General features: G+C 43.5%; 1 protein-coding gene across 1 annotated transcript in view; it reads right to left on the reverse strand.

The window, feature by feature from the left end:
* Positions 1-370: 370 nt before the first annotated feature.
* LOC132392412 (lysozyme C-like) overlaps positions 371-13,387 on the reverse strand; it is a 34,619-nt gene continuing 21,602 nt past the window's right edge. Inside the window, exons 2-4 of the mRNA XM_059966236.1 lie at positions 10,481-10,657; positions 5,246-5,324; positions 371-434 (exon numbers count right to left, since the gene is read on the reverse strand). Coding sequence (XP_059822219.1) covers positions 371-434; positions 5,246-5,324; positions 10,481-10,657 — 320 coding nt within the window. The remainder of the gene's footprint in view (positions 435-5,245; positions 5,325-10,480; positions 10,658-13,387) is intronic.

Genomic DNA, 13,387 nt, shown 5'->3' on the forward strand with positions numbered 1-13,387 from the left:
TATTTTTGTATTTGGACAGTTTAATGTCTTTTACAGATTGGTTGTCAATATTGTTATGTATGCCTTTCATTGATTCTATTGTGCTTCTTTGTATTTACTGTGAATGCCCACAAGAAAATGAATCTCAGGGTTGTGTATGGTGACATGTATGCACATTGATAATAAATTTGGTTTGAACTTTAAACACACAAAAATAAGCTCCAATCACACCTCAATCAAGTTGTTAGGAAAGTACTAAATGACACCAATCTATGGCGTTGGAAATGGTGAATGTTTCGCTCGTTCACTGGGCTTTCAGTAATACGAGGTCATTAGCAGAATCTCAGGTTAATTGCAGAACGCAGCTCCAGTGAGTGGGTTTCATGTCTTGTTACAGAGAGCACTCTGACAGGAAGTTGCTGAGATCTCTTTGGCATCCATTCTTCCAGCCGTACCTGAAACAGAGCAAGATTGTCAGAGACCAGGGGAGGGCTGCAGCAAAAAGGGGCAACACGCAGCATAGTGGTTAGCGAGATGCTTTCCAGTGCCAGTAAGCCAGTTCCTGCCATGGCCTTATCGTCCAACACTACCTGCCCTTCCACCTATCTATGTGATGCACCATCAATAACTCTCGGAGACGGGAAGTGAACGACAGGCTTTTATTAGCAGCAAAAAGGGAGCACGACATTTCGGAGACTGAGGGAGGAGCAGTGCCTGCAATCACCTTTATACAGGGGTCTGTGGGAAGATCGACAGGAGCAGTCAGCAGAGGGGCGTGTCCAGACAGGTATACATAGTTTACCACACTACATACGTCTGAAACATGACACAAAGCCATCAATTCTATCATCCAAATTGATGACATATAATGTGAAAGGAAGTAGTCTCAACACTGACCCCTGTTGAGCAACCGGGAGCCAAAACAATAAGCTCCCTTTATTCTGAATCTGCCTTATGCCTGTCAGCCAATCATCCATCCATTCTGGTATCTTTCCCATAATGCCAGGGGCTCTTATCTTATTAAGCAGCCTCAAGTGCAGAGTCTTGTCAAAGGCCTTTTGAAAATCCAAGTAAACAACATCCACTGACTCACCTTTTCCCTATCCTGTCTGTTAGTTCCTCAAAGAATTCCAACAGATTTGTCAGACAGGATTTCCGATTCGGGAGATCATCCTGACTTTGGCCTACTTTATCATGTGCTCTCTTCTCACTGCTGCCATCAAGGGGAAGGTACAGGAGCCTCAGGATGCATAGCACTAGGCACCACAGTTCCTACCTCTCACCCATCAGGGATTGAACCAGAGGGAATAACATCACTCACCCCAACAATGAACTGTTTTACAACCTATGGACTCACTTTCAAGGACTTTTCATCTCATGTCCTCAATATTTATTGTCAATATTAATTATTATCATTTTTTTAAATTTCTGTATTTACTCTGTTTGTTGTCTTTTGCACACTGGTTGAATGCCCAGATTGGTGAAGTCTTTCATTGATTCCGTTGTGGTTATTCAATAGATTTACTGTGTATGTCCACAAGAAAATTAAGCTCAGGGTTGTGTATGATGACACATATTGAAATTAAGCTCAGGGTTGTGTATGGTGACACATACTGAAATTAATCTCAGGGTTGTGTATGGTGACACATATTGAAATTAATTTCAGGGTTGTCTATGGTGACACATATTGAAATTAAGCTCAGGGTTGTGTATGGTGACACATATTGAAATTAATTTCAGGGTTGTCTATGGTGACACATATTGAAATTAAGCTCAGGGTTGTGTATGGTGACACATACTGAAATGAATCTCAGGGTTGTGTATGGTGACACATATTGAAATTAATCTCAGGGTTGCGTATGGTGACACATACTGAAATGAATCTCAGGGTTGTGTATGGTGACACATACTGAAATTAAGCTCAGGGTTGTTTAAGGTACTTTGATAATAAATTTACGTTGAACTTTGAAGTATCCTGAAACCTCATCCTTAATAATGGACTCCAACATCTTCCCAAACACTGAAGTCAGGCTAACTGCCTATAATTTCCTTTCTTCTGCCTCCCTCAGTCCTTAAAGTGTAGAGTGACATGCACTCTAGTGACTCTTGAAGGATCAGTACTAATGCCTCCACAATCTCTTCAGCCACCTCTTTCAGAACCCTAGGGTGTACACCATCTGGTCCAGGTGACATATCTACCTTCAGATCTTTCAGTTTCCTAAGCACCTTCTCCACAGTAATAACCTCAACACTGACTTTTGACAGTCTGAGATTTCTGACACAATGCTTGTGCCTTCCACAGTGAAGACTGACGCAAAACTTTAGTAAGTTCTGCCATCATTCCTTTGTCTCTCATTACGACCTCTCCAGGGTTATTTTTCAGCAGTCTGATATCCACTCTCACTTCTCTTTTACTCTTTATATATTTGACAAATGTTTGTTATCCTCTTTGATATTATTGGCTAGCCTTCCTTTATATTTCATCTTTTCTCACCTTCTGGCTTTTAATTGTCTTCTGTTAGTTTTTAAAAGCTTCTCAATCCTCTAACTTCCCACTAATTTTTGATATCTATGACCTCTCTTACCCTTGTCAGCCATGGTTGCCTTACCTATAAAATACCTTTCTTCTTTGGGATGTATTCACCCTGCTCCTTCCAAACTCCCCCCAGGAGCTCCTGCCATCATTCCTGATAGTATTCCCTTCCAATCATCTTCAGCCAGCTCCTCTCGCATGCCTCTGTAATTCCCTCTACTCCACTCTAACTCTGATACATCTGACTTTAGCTTCTCCCAAGCAGGAGCCTTGTAAATCTCTTTTGCACTCTCTCCAGCTTGACAATGGCTTTCCTGCAGCAGGGCAACCAAAACAGTACACTCTACTCCAACTGTGGTCTCACCTAGTGTATGAATTATGCAGTTGCTTTTTTGCAGTGTGAAATGACTAACATGAGAGGGCATATCTTTTCAGTGCTTGAGGAAAGTATTGGGGGAGATTTCAGAGTTAAGTGTTTTACATGAGAGGGTGGGTGTGTGGAACGTGCTGTCAGGAGTGGTGGCAGAGGCAAGCACATCAGGAACATTTAGATAGGCACATGGATGATAGAAAAATGGAGGGGTATGTAGGAAGTGTTACATACCCCTAGGGTTCATATTATCTGTGGACAAACACTTTAAAATGTTGGGAGAATGAGACTGGCTTTTGGACGCTGGTTGAGGAGAGAGGGAGAGAGGGAGAGAGAGATGTTATGATTTCTCTACAAGTTGTTTACCTTTCCACAAGGACACTTGCCTGCTTGTAAAAGTTCCTGCAGAGAGAGTAGGGCAGAGCAGGTTGACGGACAGTTGGTGTCCAATATGTGGAGATAAAAACCAGGTCCACTGTTACACAGACACACAGTTTCAGACACTGAACGAGCTTTGTTGTACCCATGGGCAGGTGGGGTTTTTGGAGGATCGATTCAGGGAAATCGATCAGTGGCTCTAGCCAAAGGTGCAACCAGTGGGGAACTATTTGTGTGTCCACCCTCGCCTGGGTGATAATTCCCTCACTGAAGAACGGTTGTACTTGTTATGGTCACAGTTGGTGACATCCACAGGATTTCGGAGGACAACGGGGATTTCAGAAGACAACAGGAAGATCGATGGCATCGGCTCACCTCTCACCTCTCACCTCTCACCTCTCTCTCTCCAACGTTACTCAACTAACTACCTCGAACTGAACTGGACTCTCTTCATCATTGTTAGACTGTACCCATTCACCCCTAGGTTTGAAAGAGCCTAGTTTTGTTCCTACTTCCACACTTGTGTACAGATATATCATTGCTAACCTGTTCAATATATTTGCATTTATATTACTGTATTGCTTAGTTACTAATAAACACAATTAGTTTATAGCAATACCAGACTCCAATGTGTTTTCCATTTCTGCCGCTTCGTTAACCCGTCACAGGGTATGTGACAGAGGGAATGGGGAAGATTGATTTTGGACTAGGTTAAAAGGTCAGCACAAAATCATGGGCAAAAGGGCCTGTACTGTTTTGTGTTCTGTGATCGATGTGAACTGGTGGACTTCCCTTTCTCCAAAGATCTACATGAATAGAACTCGCTGCTCCTATGCTCTTTGTGCCGATGATGTTCTGGGTGCTATGGTAACATAGCGGCTAGCACAACGCTGTGACAGCTTGGGCCAATAGAGTTCGGAGTTCAACTGTGATGTCCTCTATAAGAAGTTTGTACCGATTAGTAGGTTAATTGGCCATTGTAAATTGTCCTGTGATTTAGGTTAGAATTAAATAGGTGGGTTGCTGGGCTGTGCGGCTTATTGGGCCAGAAGGATGAGTTCTCTAAATAGAAATAAAAGAACCGTAAAACTTTGGAACCATTCAGCGATCAAATCTGCTCCACCATTCCATCTAGGTTGATATTTTTCCCTCTGAACCCCATTCTCCCTCCTTCTCCCCATAAACTTCCACCTTAAATATGACGACCTCCACAGCCATCTATGGTAATGAATTCCACAGATACTCCAGTCTCTGGCTAAATAAATCCCTTTTCACCTGTGTTCTAAATAGATGTCCCTCTACTCTGAGGCTGTGTCCTCTGGTCCGAGACTCCCCCACAATAGGAAATATCCTCTCCATGTCCACACAATCTAGGTGTTTCTTTACAATATGTTCAAGGATGGGAAAGGTAGATCATCAAAAACTCTAATGGAGGAGGAGCAATACCTCACATTTCTTTTGGATTGCTTTAGCCTGATGGCATGAACATTGTCCTGGTAATTGTTTTCCCTCCCACTTCCCTCTTTTCTATTCCCCACTCTGGGCTCTTAACTCTGCTCTTCTCCTGCCTCACTCTTCCCCCTGGTGCCCATCCTCCTTCCCTTTCTCAACTGTCTGCTCTCCAATCTGATTCCTTGTTCTCCAGCCTTTTGCCTTTTCCACCTGTCACCTCCCAGCTTCTTACTTCATCCATGCTCCTCCCCCTACCTGGTTTCTCTGATCACCTTTCACTTGTCCTCCTTCCCTTACCCCCACCTTCTTACTCTGTCTCCTTCCCCCTTCCTTCCCACCCCTGATGAAGGGTTGTGGCTTGTCACCTTGACTGTTAACCATTTCCATAAATGCTATCTGACCTGATGAGTTCCTTCAGCATTTTGTGTGTGCTGTATGAATTTCCAGCACATGCAGAATCTCTTGTGTTTATTATCAAAATCTTCTATACTTCTTACCTTCTAGCATAGAAACAGTGCGCAGATTAAACCTACCAGGCTCTCATTCCTTGGGGATCACTGACCACTCGTTTTGCACACTGAACATCATCCGTGATGTCATCGTCAAGTAAATCTACAATGAGAAAGACCAGGATTGAAATGATTATTCTGATGCTGACAGTCCCAGCTTGCTGGGCTCTGTTATCACCAAAACAATGGGCCACTCCTATAGTTGGCCAAAGATGGGCCATTTCTATAGCTGGCCAAAGATGGGCCACTCTTATAATTGGCCAAAGATGGGTCACTTCTATATCGGCTAAAGATGGGGTCACTTCTATAACTGGCCAAAGATGGATCATTTCTAAAGTAGGCCAAAGATGGATCACTTCTATCATTGGCCAATGATGGGTCACCTTCTATTGTCTTTCTTCTTTCTTTTTCAATCTTTTTATTAAATTTCATATATAAAAAAAACAACACATAATAATGAATAGATTACAGATTCAATAAACTTGAGATTACATTAGTAATAGGATAATAATATCCTATTAAAACATCCATCAACAAAAGGTACATAAATCAATCAAGTCTATATAAATATATATGAAAAAAAACCAAAAATAATCATCGAAAAAAGAAAAAAAAAATTGAAATTATATATGAGAAAATATATATATTGAAAAAAAATACTAAACTAAAACTAACATGGGCAATAATAGCACTTTATAAATATATGAAGGTGTCAAGAAAAGAACTCCGGAACTCCATACCTGAACAAGGATAAGTAGAGAAAAGGATCTGAAATAGGCCAAATTAATTCATATGAAAGTGTCGAATAAATGGTCCCCAGGTTTCTTCAAATTTAATTGAAGAATCAAAGATAGTGCTTCTGATTTTTTCCAAACTCAAATTAGAAATAGTTTGGGAGAACCACTGAAATGTAGTAGGAGGATTTACTTCTTTCCAGTTTTGTAATATAGACCTTCTGGCACCTTCTATTGTCAGCCATCGATGGGTTACTTCTAAGTTGGTCAAAGATGGGTCACTTCTATCATTGGCCATTGATAGGTCACTTCTCTATGGAGCCAGAGATCTCACTCCTCTGTCCTGTCCATACCAATCTGTTGCTGACAGCATCAACATCCATTTTGCGAACTTCCAGTAACCACCCCATGCTTTCAGGCCTTTGTATATTCTTCCCTCTCCCATTGGGCCGAAGGGAGAATATTCTAGGTTGCAACCCAAAAGCAAGCAATAATTTTCAATTGAAGCTAGAGGCTGAGATTGAAAGACTGAAGCATCACAGAGGGAAGCTCGTTTTTCTTTTGTTTAACTGATCGGGGAAAAGAAGCTAGACTGCGCAGGCGCGTGATGTAGCACACCTAGGTTTAAAAGAAAGACCGCCATATACAGCGGCCATCGTCGCAGTTGGAGTGGACTGAGTTGGAGTGGGATGGCTTTGGCTCAATTAGGCTTCGGTGAGAAACAGACAGAGGCGAGGGTAGGTTCCGGTAAGTTTCTGTTTTTCTTCTTTTTTTTGTTCAGACTAGAGAGAACGCCAGGCAGGATGTTGGAATGCTCCTCTTGCAGGATGTGGGAAGTCAGGGAGGCCTCCGGTGTCCCTGACAACGATACCTGCAAGAAGTGCATCCAGCTGCAGCTCCTAACAGACCGCGTTAGGGAACTGGAGCAGGAGCTGGATGACCTTTGGGTCATTCGGGAGACTGAGCAGTTTATAGATAGTAGTTTCCGGGAGGTAGTTACACCTAAGGAACCGGGCACAGGAAATTGGGTTACCGTCAGGTGAGGGAAGAGGAAAGGGCAGGTAGTGCAGGGTTCCCCTGTGGCCATTCCCCTTCTAAATGGGTGTACCAACTTGGATATTGTTGGGGGGGGTGGCTTATCTGGGACAAGCTGCAGCAGCCGGATCTCTGGCACTGAGTCTGGTTCTGCAGTGCAGAAGGGAGGGAGGAAGAAGAGGAGAGTGGTAGTGATAGGGGACTCCATAGTCAGGGGTACAGACAGGAGATTCTGTGGTCTTGACAGAGACTCCCGGATGGTTTGTTGCCTCCCGGGTGCCAGAGTCAGGGATGTCTCTGATTGCGTGCATAGCATTCTGAAGTGGGCGGGTGATCAGCCAGATGTCGTGTTACACATTGGTACCAATGAGATAGGTAGAAAGAGTAAGGAGGTCCTGAAGAGTGAGTACAGAGAGCTTGGTAGCAAGTTGAAAAACAGGACCTCGAGGGTAGTAATCTCCGGATTGCTGCCTGTGCCACGTGCCAGTGAGGGTAAGAGTAGGATGCTCTGGAGGATGAACTGGTGTAGGGGGCAGGGTTTCAGATTTCAGGATCATTGGGACCTCTTCTGGGGCAGGTGGGACCTGTACAAGAGAGACGGGTTACACCTGAACTACAAGGGGACCAATATACTTGCAAGGAGGTTTGCTAGTGTTAGTGGGGAGAGTTTAAACTAGATTTGCAGGGGGTGGGAACCAGAGTGCCAGAGTAGATAGTGGAACGGGGATAAAAATAAATGATGTTAGTAGTTCATGCAAAGTCACAAATAGAAGGGTTGTGGGTGGTGGTAATAATCTTCTGAGGGGCGTATATTTCAATGCGAGGAGTATTGTGGGAAAGGCAGACGAGCTGAGGGCGTGGATTGACACGTGGAATTATGACATCATAGCCATTACTGAAACTTGGCTACAGGAGGGGCAGGACTGGCAGCTCAATGTTCCAGGGTTTAGATGTTTCAGATGTGATAGAGGCAGAGGGATGAAGGGTGGTGGGGTGGCTTTGCTAGTCAGGGAAAATATTACAGCAGTGCTTCGGCAGAACAGATTAGAGGGTTTGTCTACTGAGGCCATATGGGTGGAGCTGAGAAACAGAAAAGGTATGACCACATTAATAGGGTTGTATTATAGACCACCCAATAGTCAGCAAGAATTGGAGGAGCAAATCTGCAGAGAGATAACAGACAACTGCAGGAGACAGAAAGTTGTGACTATAGGGGATTTTAATTTTCCACACATTGATTGGGATTCCCATACTGTTAAAGGTCTAGATGGGTTAGAGTTTGTGAAATGTGTTCAGGAAAGTTTTCTAAATCAATATATAGATGTACCAACTAGGGAGGATGCAATATTAGATCTCCTATTAGGAAATGAGTTAGGGCAGGTGACAGAAGTGTGTGTAGGGGAACACTTTGGTTCCAGTGATCATAACGTCATTAGTTTCAGCTTGATCATGGATAAAGATAGATCTGGCCCTTGGGTTGAAGATCTAAATTGGAAAAAGGCCAAATTTGAAGAAATGAGAAAGGATCTAAAAAGCGTGGATTGGGACAGGTTGTTCTCTGGCAAGGATGTTGTTGGTGAGCGGGAGGCCTTCAAAGGAGAAATTCTGAGAGTGCAGAGTTTGTATGTTCTGGTCAGGGTTAAAGGCAAAATGAAAAAGAATAAAGAACCTTGGTTCTCAAGGGATATTGGAACTCTGATAAAGAAGAAGGGAGAGATGTATAACATGTATAGGCAACAGGGAGGAAATAAGGTGCTTGAGGAGTATAAAAAGTGTAAGAAAATACTTAAGAAAGAAATCAGGAGGGCCAGAAGAAGACATGAGGTTGCTTTGGCAGTCAGGGTGAAGGATAATCCTAAGAGCTTCTACAGGTATGTTAAGAGCAAAGGGATAGTAAGGGATAAAATTGGTCCTCTGGAAGATCAGAGTGGTCGGCTATGTATGGAACCAAAAGAAATGGGAGAGATATTAAATAGGTTTTTTGCATCTGTATTTACTAAGGAAACTGGAATGGAGTCTATGGAAACAAGGCAAACAAGTAGGGAGGTCATGGAACCTATACAGATTGAAGAGGAGGAGGTGCTTGCTGTCTTGAGGCAAATCAGAGTAGATAAATCCCCAGGACCTGACAGGGTATTCCCTCGGACCTTGAAGGAGGCTAGTGTTGAAATTGCAGGGGCCCTGTCAGAAATATTTAAAATGTTGATATCCACGGGTCAGGTGCCGGAGGATTGGAAGATAGCTCATGTAGTTCCATTGTTTAAAAAAGGCTCAAAAAGTAAGCCAGGAAATTATAGGCCGGTAAGTCTGACATCGGTAGGAGGTAAATTATTGGACGGAATACTAAGAGATAAGAGATCTACAAGTATTTGCATAGACAGGGACTTGGAGGCCTGTGACAAGTGGTGTGCCACAGGGATCAGTGCTGGGTCCATTGTTATTTGTCACCTATATCAATGATCTGGATGATAGTGTGGCAAAATGGATCAGCAAATTTGCTGATGATACAAAGATTGGAGGTGTAGTGGACAGTGAGGAAGGTTTTCAAAGCTTGCAGAGGGATTTGGACCAGTTGGAGGAATGGGCTCAAAAATGGCAGATGGAGTTTAATGCGGACTAGTGTGAGGTATTGCACTTCAGAAGGTCAAACCAAGGTAGAACATACAAGGTAAATGGAGTAAATGTAGGACACAGAGGAGTGCAGTAGAACAGAGGGATCTGGGAGTACAGATCCATAATTCCCTAAAAGTGGCGTCACAGTTGGATAGGGTTGTAAAGAGAGCTTTTGGCACATTGGCCTTTATAAATCGAAGTACTGAGTATAAGAGTTGGAATGTTATGGTGAGGTTGTATAAGACATTGGTGAGACCAAATTTGGAGTATTGTGTGCAGTTGTGGTCACCTAATTACAGGAAGGATATTAATAAGGTTGAAAGAGTGCAGAGAAGGTTTACAAGGATATTGCTAGGTCTTGAGAAACTGAGTGACAGAGAAAGGTTGAATAGGTTAGGACTTTATTCCCTGAAGCACAGAAGAATGAAGGGAGACTTGATAGAGGTATATAAAATTATGATGGGTATGGATAGAGTGAATACAAGCAGGCTTTTTCCACTGAGGCTAGGGAAGAAAAAAACCAGAGGACATGGGTTAAGGGTGAAGGGGGAAAAGTTTAAAGGGAACATTGGGGGGGGTCTTCTTCACTCAGAGAGTGGTGAGAGTGTGGAATGAGCTGCCAGATGAAGTGGTAAATGCAGGCTCACTTTTGACATTTAAGAAAAAACGTGGACAGGTACATGGATGAGAGGATTTTGGAGGGATATGGCCCAAGTGCAGGTCAGTGGGACTAGGCAGAAAAATGGTTCGGCACAGCCAAGAAGGGCTAAAAGGACTGTTTCTGTGCTGTAAAGTTCTACAATTCTATGGTTATAACTGGCATCCTAGCAGTGAAGACCAACTGACACTTGATTATATGACCCATTACATTACTCACCAATACACTCTATCCCACAGCCATTGCGTGAATTTGAAGTGTTTCCATCTTCACACCACCATTTGCTGTTTATCTGGAAAAGTCCGTAGTCCGTGGAAACAATAGAGAACCAAAAATTCCAATTGTGATTAACTACATCAGTACGGTAACTGCTTTCATGTTTAACCAAGCACACCCCTAAAATAAAAGCAGAGAACGAGAGATCAGTGGCATTTAAGACGTCTACAAGTCTGGCAACATTGAGTTTACAACTCAGAGACAACATTGAGTTTATTGCTACACAGAGAACGTTATTTCATTTGGAGGGAACAAACCTATTCAGCCTGTGCAGCCGAATTATACCAATGTGAACAACTAGCCTATCAAAGCATCTGTCCCTGGAATGTGGGAGGAAACCGATGCAGTCACAGGAAACACACGAAAATACCTTACAGGCAGCAGTGGGAATTGAAAGCAGGTCACCGGCACTAAAAGTGTTACGTTCACCACTACGGTACAGATCCAACCTCATTAGCACAAAAGTAGGTGCATAAAGAAAAACTATTGGCAGCAGCAACACTGGCACTGTTGGTTCAGCAGCATATGAAGAGTTCGTTCAGAGAGGTCACAGTGCTTCTGTACTGAGATGGTGATTAGGGTTGTCTCTGTTGGTTCGGAGAGGTCACGGTGTTTCTGTACTGAGATGGTGATTAGGGTTGTGATGGTTGGTTCAGAGTGGTCACAGTGTTTCTGTATTGAGATGGTGATTATGGTTGTGACAGTTGGTTCAGAGTGGTCACGGTGTTTCTGCACTGAGATAGTGATTAGGGTTGTGATGGTTGGTTCAGAGTGGTCACAGTGTTCCTGTACTGAGATGGTGATTAGGGTTGTGACTGTTGGTTCAGAGTGGTCACAGTGTTTCTGTACTGAGATGGTGATTAGGGTTGTGATGGTTGGTTCAGAGTGGTCACGGTGTTCCTGTACTGAGATGGTGATTAGGGTTGTGACTGTTGGTTCAGAGTGGTCACGGTGTTTCTGTACTGAGATGGTGATTAGGGTTGTGACAGTTGGTTCAGAGTGGTCACGGTGTTTCTGCACTGAGATGGTGATTAGGGTTGTGAGGGTTGGTTCAGATTGGTCAAAGTGTTTCTGTACTGAGATGGTGATTAGGGTTGTGACGGTTGGATCAGAGTGGTCACAGTGTTTCTGTATTGAGATGGTGATTAGGGTTGTGGTGGTTGGTTCGGATTGGTCACGGTGTTTCTGTATTGAGATGGTGATTAGGGTTGTGTCTGTTGGTTCAGAGTGGTCAAGGTGTTTCTGTACTCAGATGCTGATTAGGGTTCTGACTGATCGTTCAGAGTGGTAATGGTGTTTCTGTAATGAGATGGTGATTTATGGTTGTGACGGTTGGTTCAGAGTAGTCACGGTGTTTCTGTACTGAGATGGTGATTAGGGTTGCGATGGTTGGTTCAGAGTGGTCACAGTGTTTCTGTACTGAGATGGGGATTAGGGTTGTGACTGTTGGTTCAGAGTGGTCACAGTGTTTCTGTACTGAGATGGTGTTTAGGGTTGTGAAGCTTGGTTCAGAGAGATCACGGTGTTTCTGTACTGAGATGGTGATTAGGGTTATGATGGCTGGTTCAGAGTGGTCACAGTGTTTCTGTACAGATGGTGATTAGGGTTGTGACTGTTGGTTCAGAGTGGTCATGGTGTTTCTGTACTGAGATGGTGATTAGGGTTGTGACTGTTGGTTCAGAGTGATCACAGTGTTTCTATATTGAGATGGTGATTTAGGGTTGTGACGGTTGGTTCAGAGTGGTAACGGTGTTTCTGCATTGAGATGCTGATTAGAGTTGTGTCTGATCGTTCAGAGAGGTCACGGTGTTTCTGTACTGAGAGGATGATTAGGGTTGTGACTGTTCGTTCAGAGTTGTCACGGTGTTTCTCTACTGAGATGGTGATTAGGGTAGTGACTGTTGGTTCAGAGTGGTCACAGTGTTTCTGTACTGAGATGGTGATTAGGGTTGTGACGGTTGGATCAGAGTGGTCACAGTGTTTCTGTATTCAGATGGTGATTAGGGTTCTGATGGCTGGTTCAGATTGGTCACGGTGTTTCTGTACTGAGATGGTGATTAGGGTTGTGATGGTTGTTTCAGAGTGGTCAAGGTGTTTCTGTATTGAGATGGTGATTAGGGTTGTGATGGTTGTTTCAGAGTGGTCAAGGTGTTTCTGTATTGAGATGGTGATTCGGGTTGTGATGGTTGTTTCAGAGTGTGTGTTTCTGTACTGAGATGGTGATTTAGGGTCGTGACAGCTGGTTCAGTGTGGTCACGGTTTTTCTGTACTGAGATGGTGATTAGGGTTGTGATGGTTGGTTCAGAGTGGTCACGGTGTTTCTGTACTGAGATGATGATTATGGTTGTGACGGTTGGTTCACAGTGGTCCTCGTGTTTCTGTACTGAGATGATGATTAGGGTTGTATCAGTAGGTTCAGAGTGGTCACATTGTTTCTGTACTAAGATGGTGATATAGGGTTGTGACGGTTGCTTCAGAATGGTCACAGTGTTTCTGTACTGAGATGGTGATTAGGGTTGTGATGGTTGGTTCAGAGTGGTCACAGTGTTTCTGTACTGTGACAGTGATTAGGTCTGTGACAGTTGGTTCAGAGTGGTCACGGTGTTTCTGCATTGAGATGCTGTTTAGTGTTGTGTCTGATCGTTCAGAGTGGTCACGGTGTTTCTGTACTGAGATGGTGATTAGGGTTGTGATGGTTGTTTCAGAGTGGTCACTGTGTTTCTGCACTGAGATGGTGATTAGGGTTGTGATGGTTGGTTCAGAGTGGTCACGGTGTTTCTGTATTGAGATGGTGATTATGGTTGTGACAGTTGGTTCAGAGTGGTCACGGTGTTTCTGCACTGAGATGGT

The sequence above is a fragment of the Hypanus sabinus genome, chromosome 4 (assembly GCF_030144855.1).
Source record: "Hypanus sabinus isolate sHypSab1 chromosome 4, sHypSab1.hap1, whole genome shotgun sequence".
In the NCBI taxonomy this organism is placed as follows: Eukaryota; Metazoa; Chordata; class Chondrichthyes; order Myliobatiformes; family Dasyatidae; genus Hypanus; species Hypanus sabinus.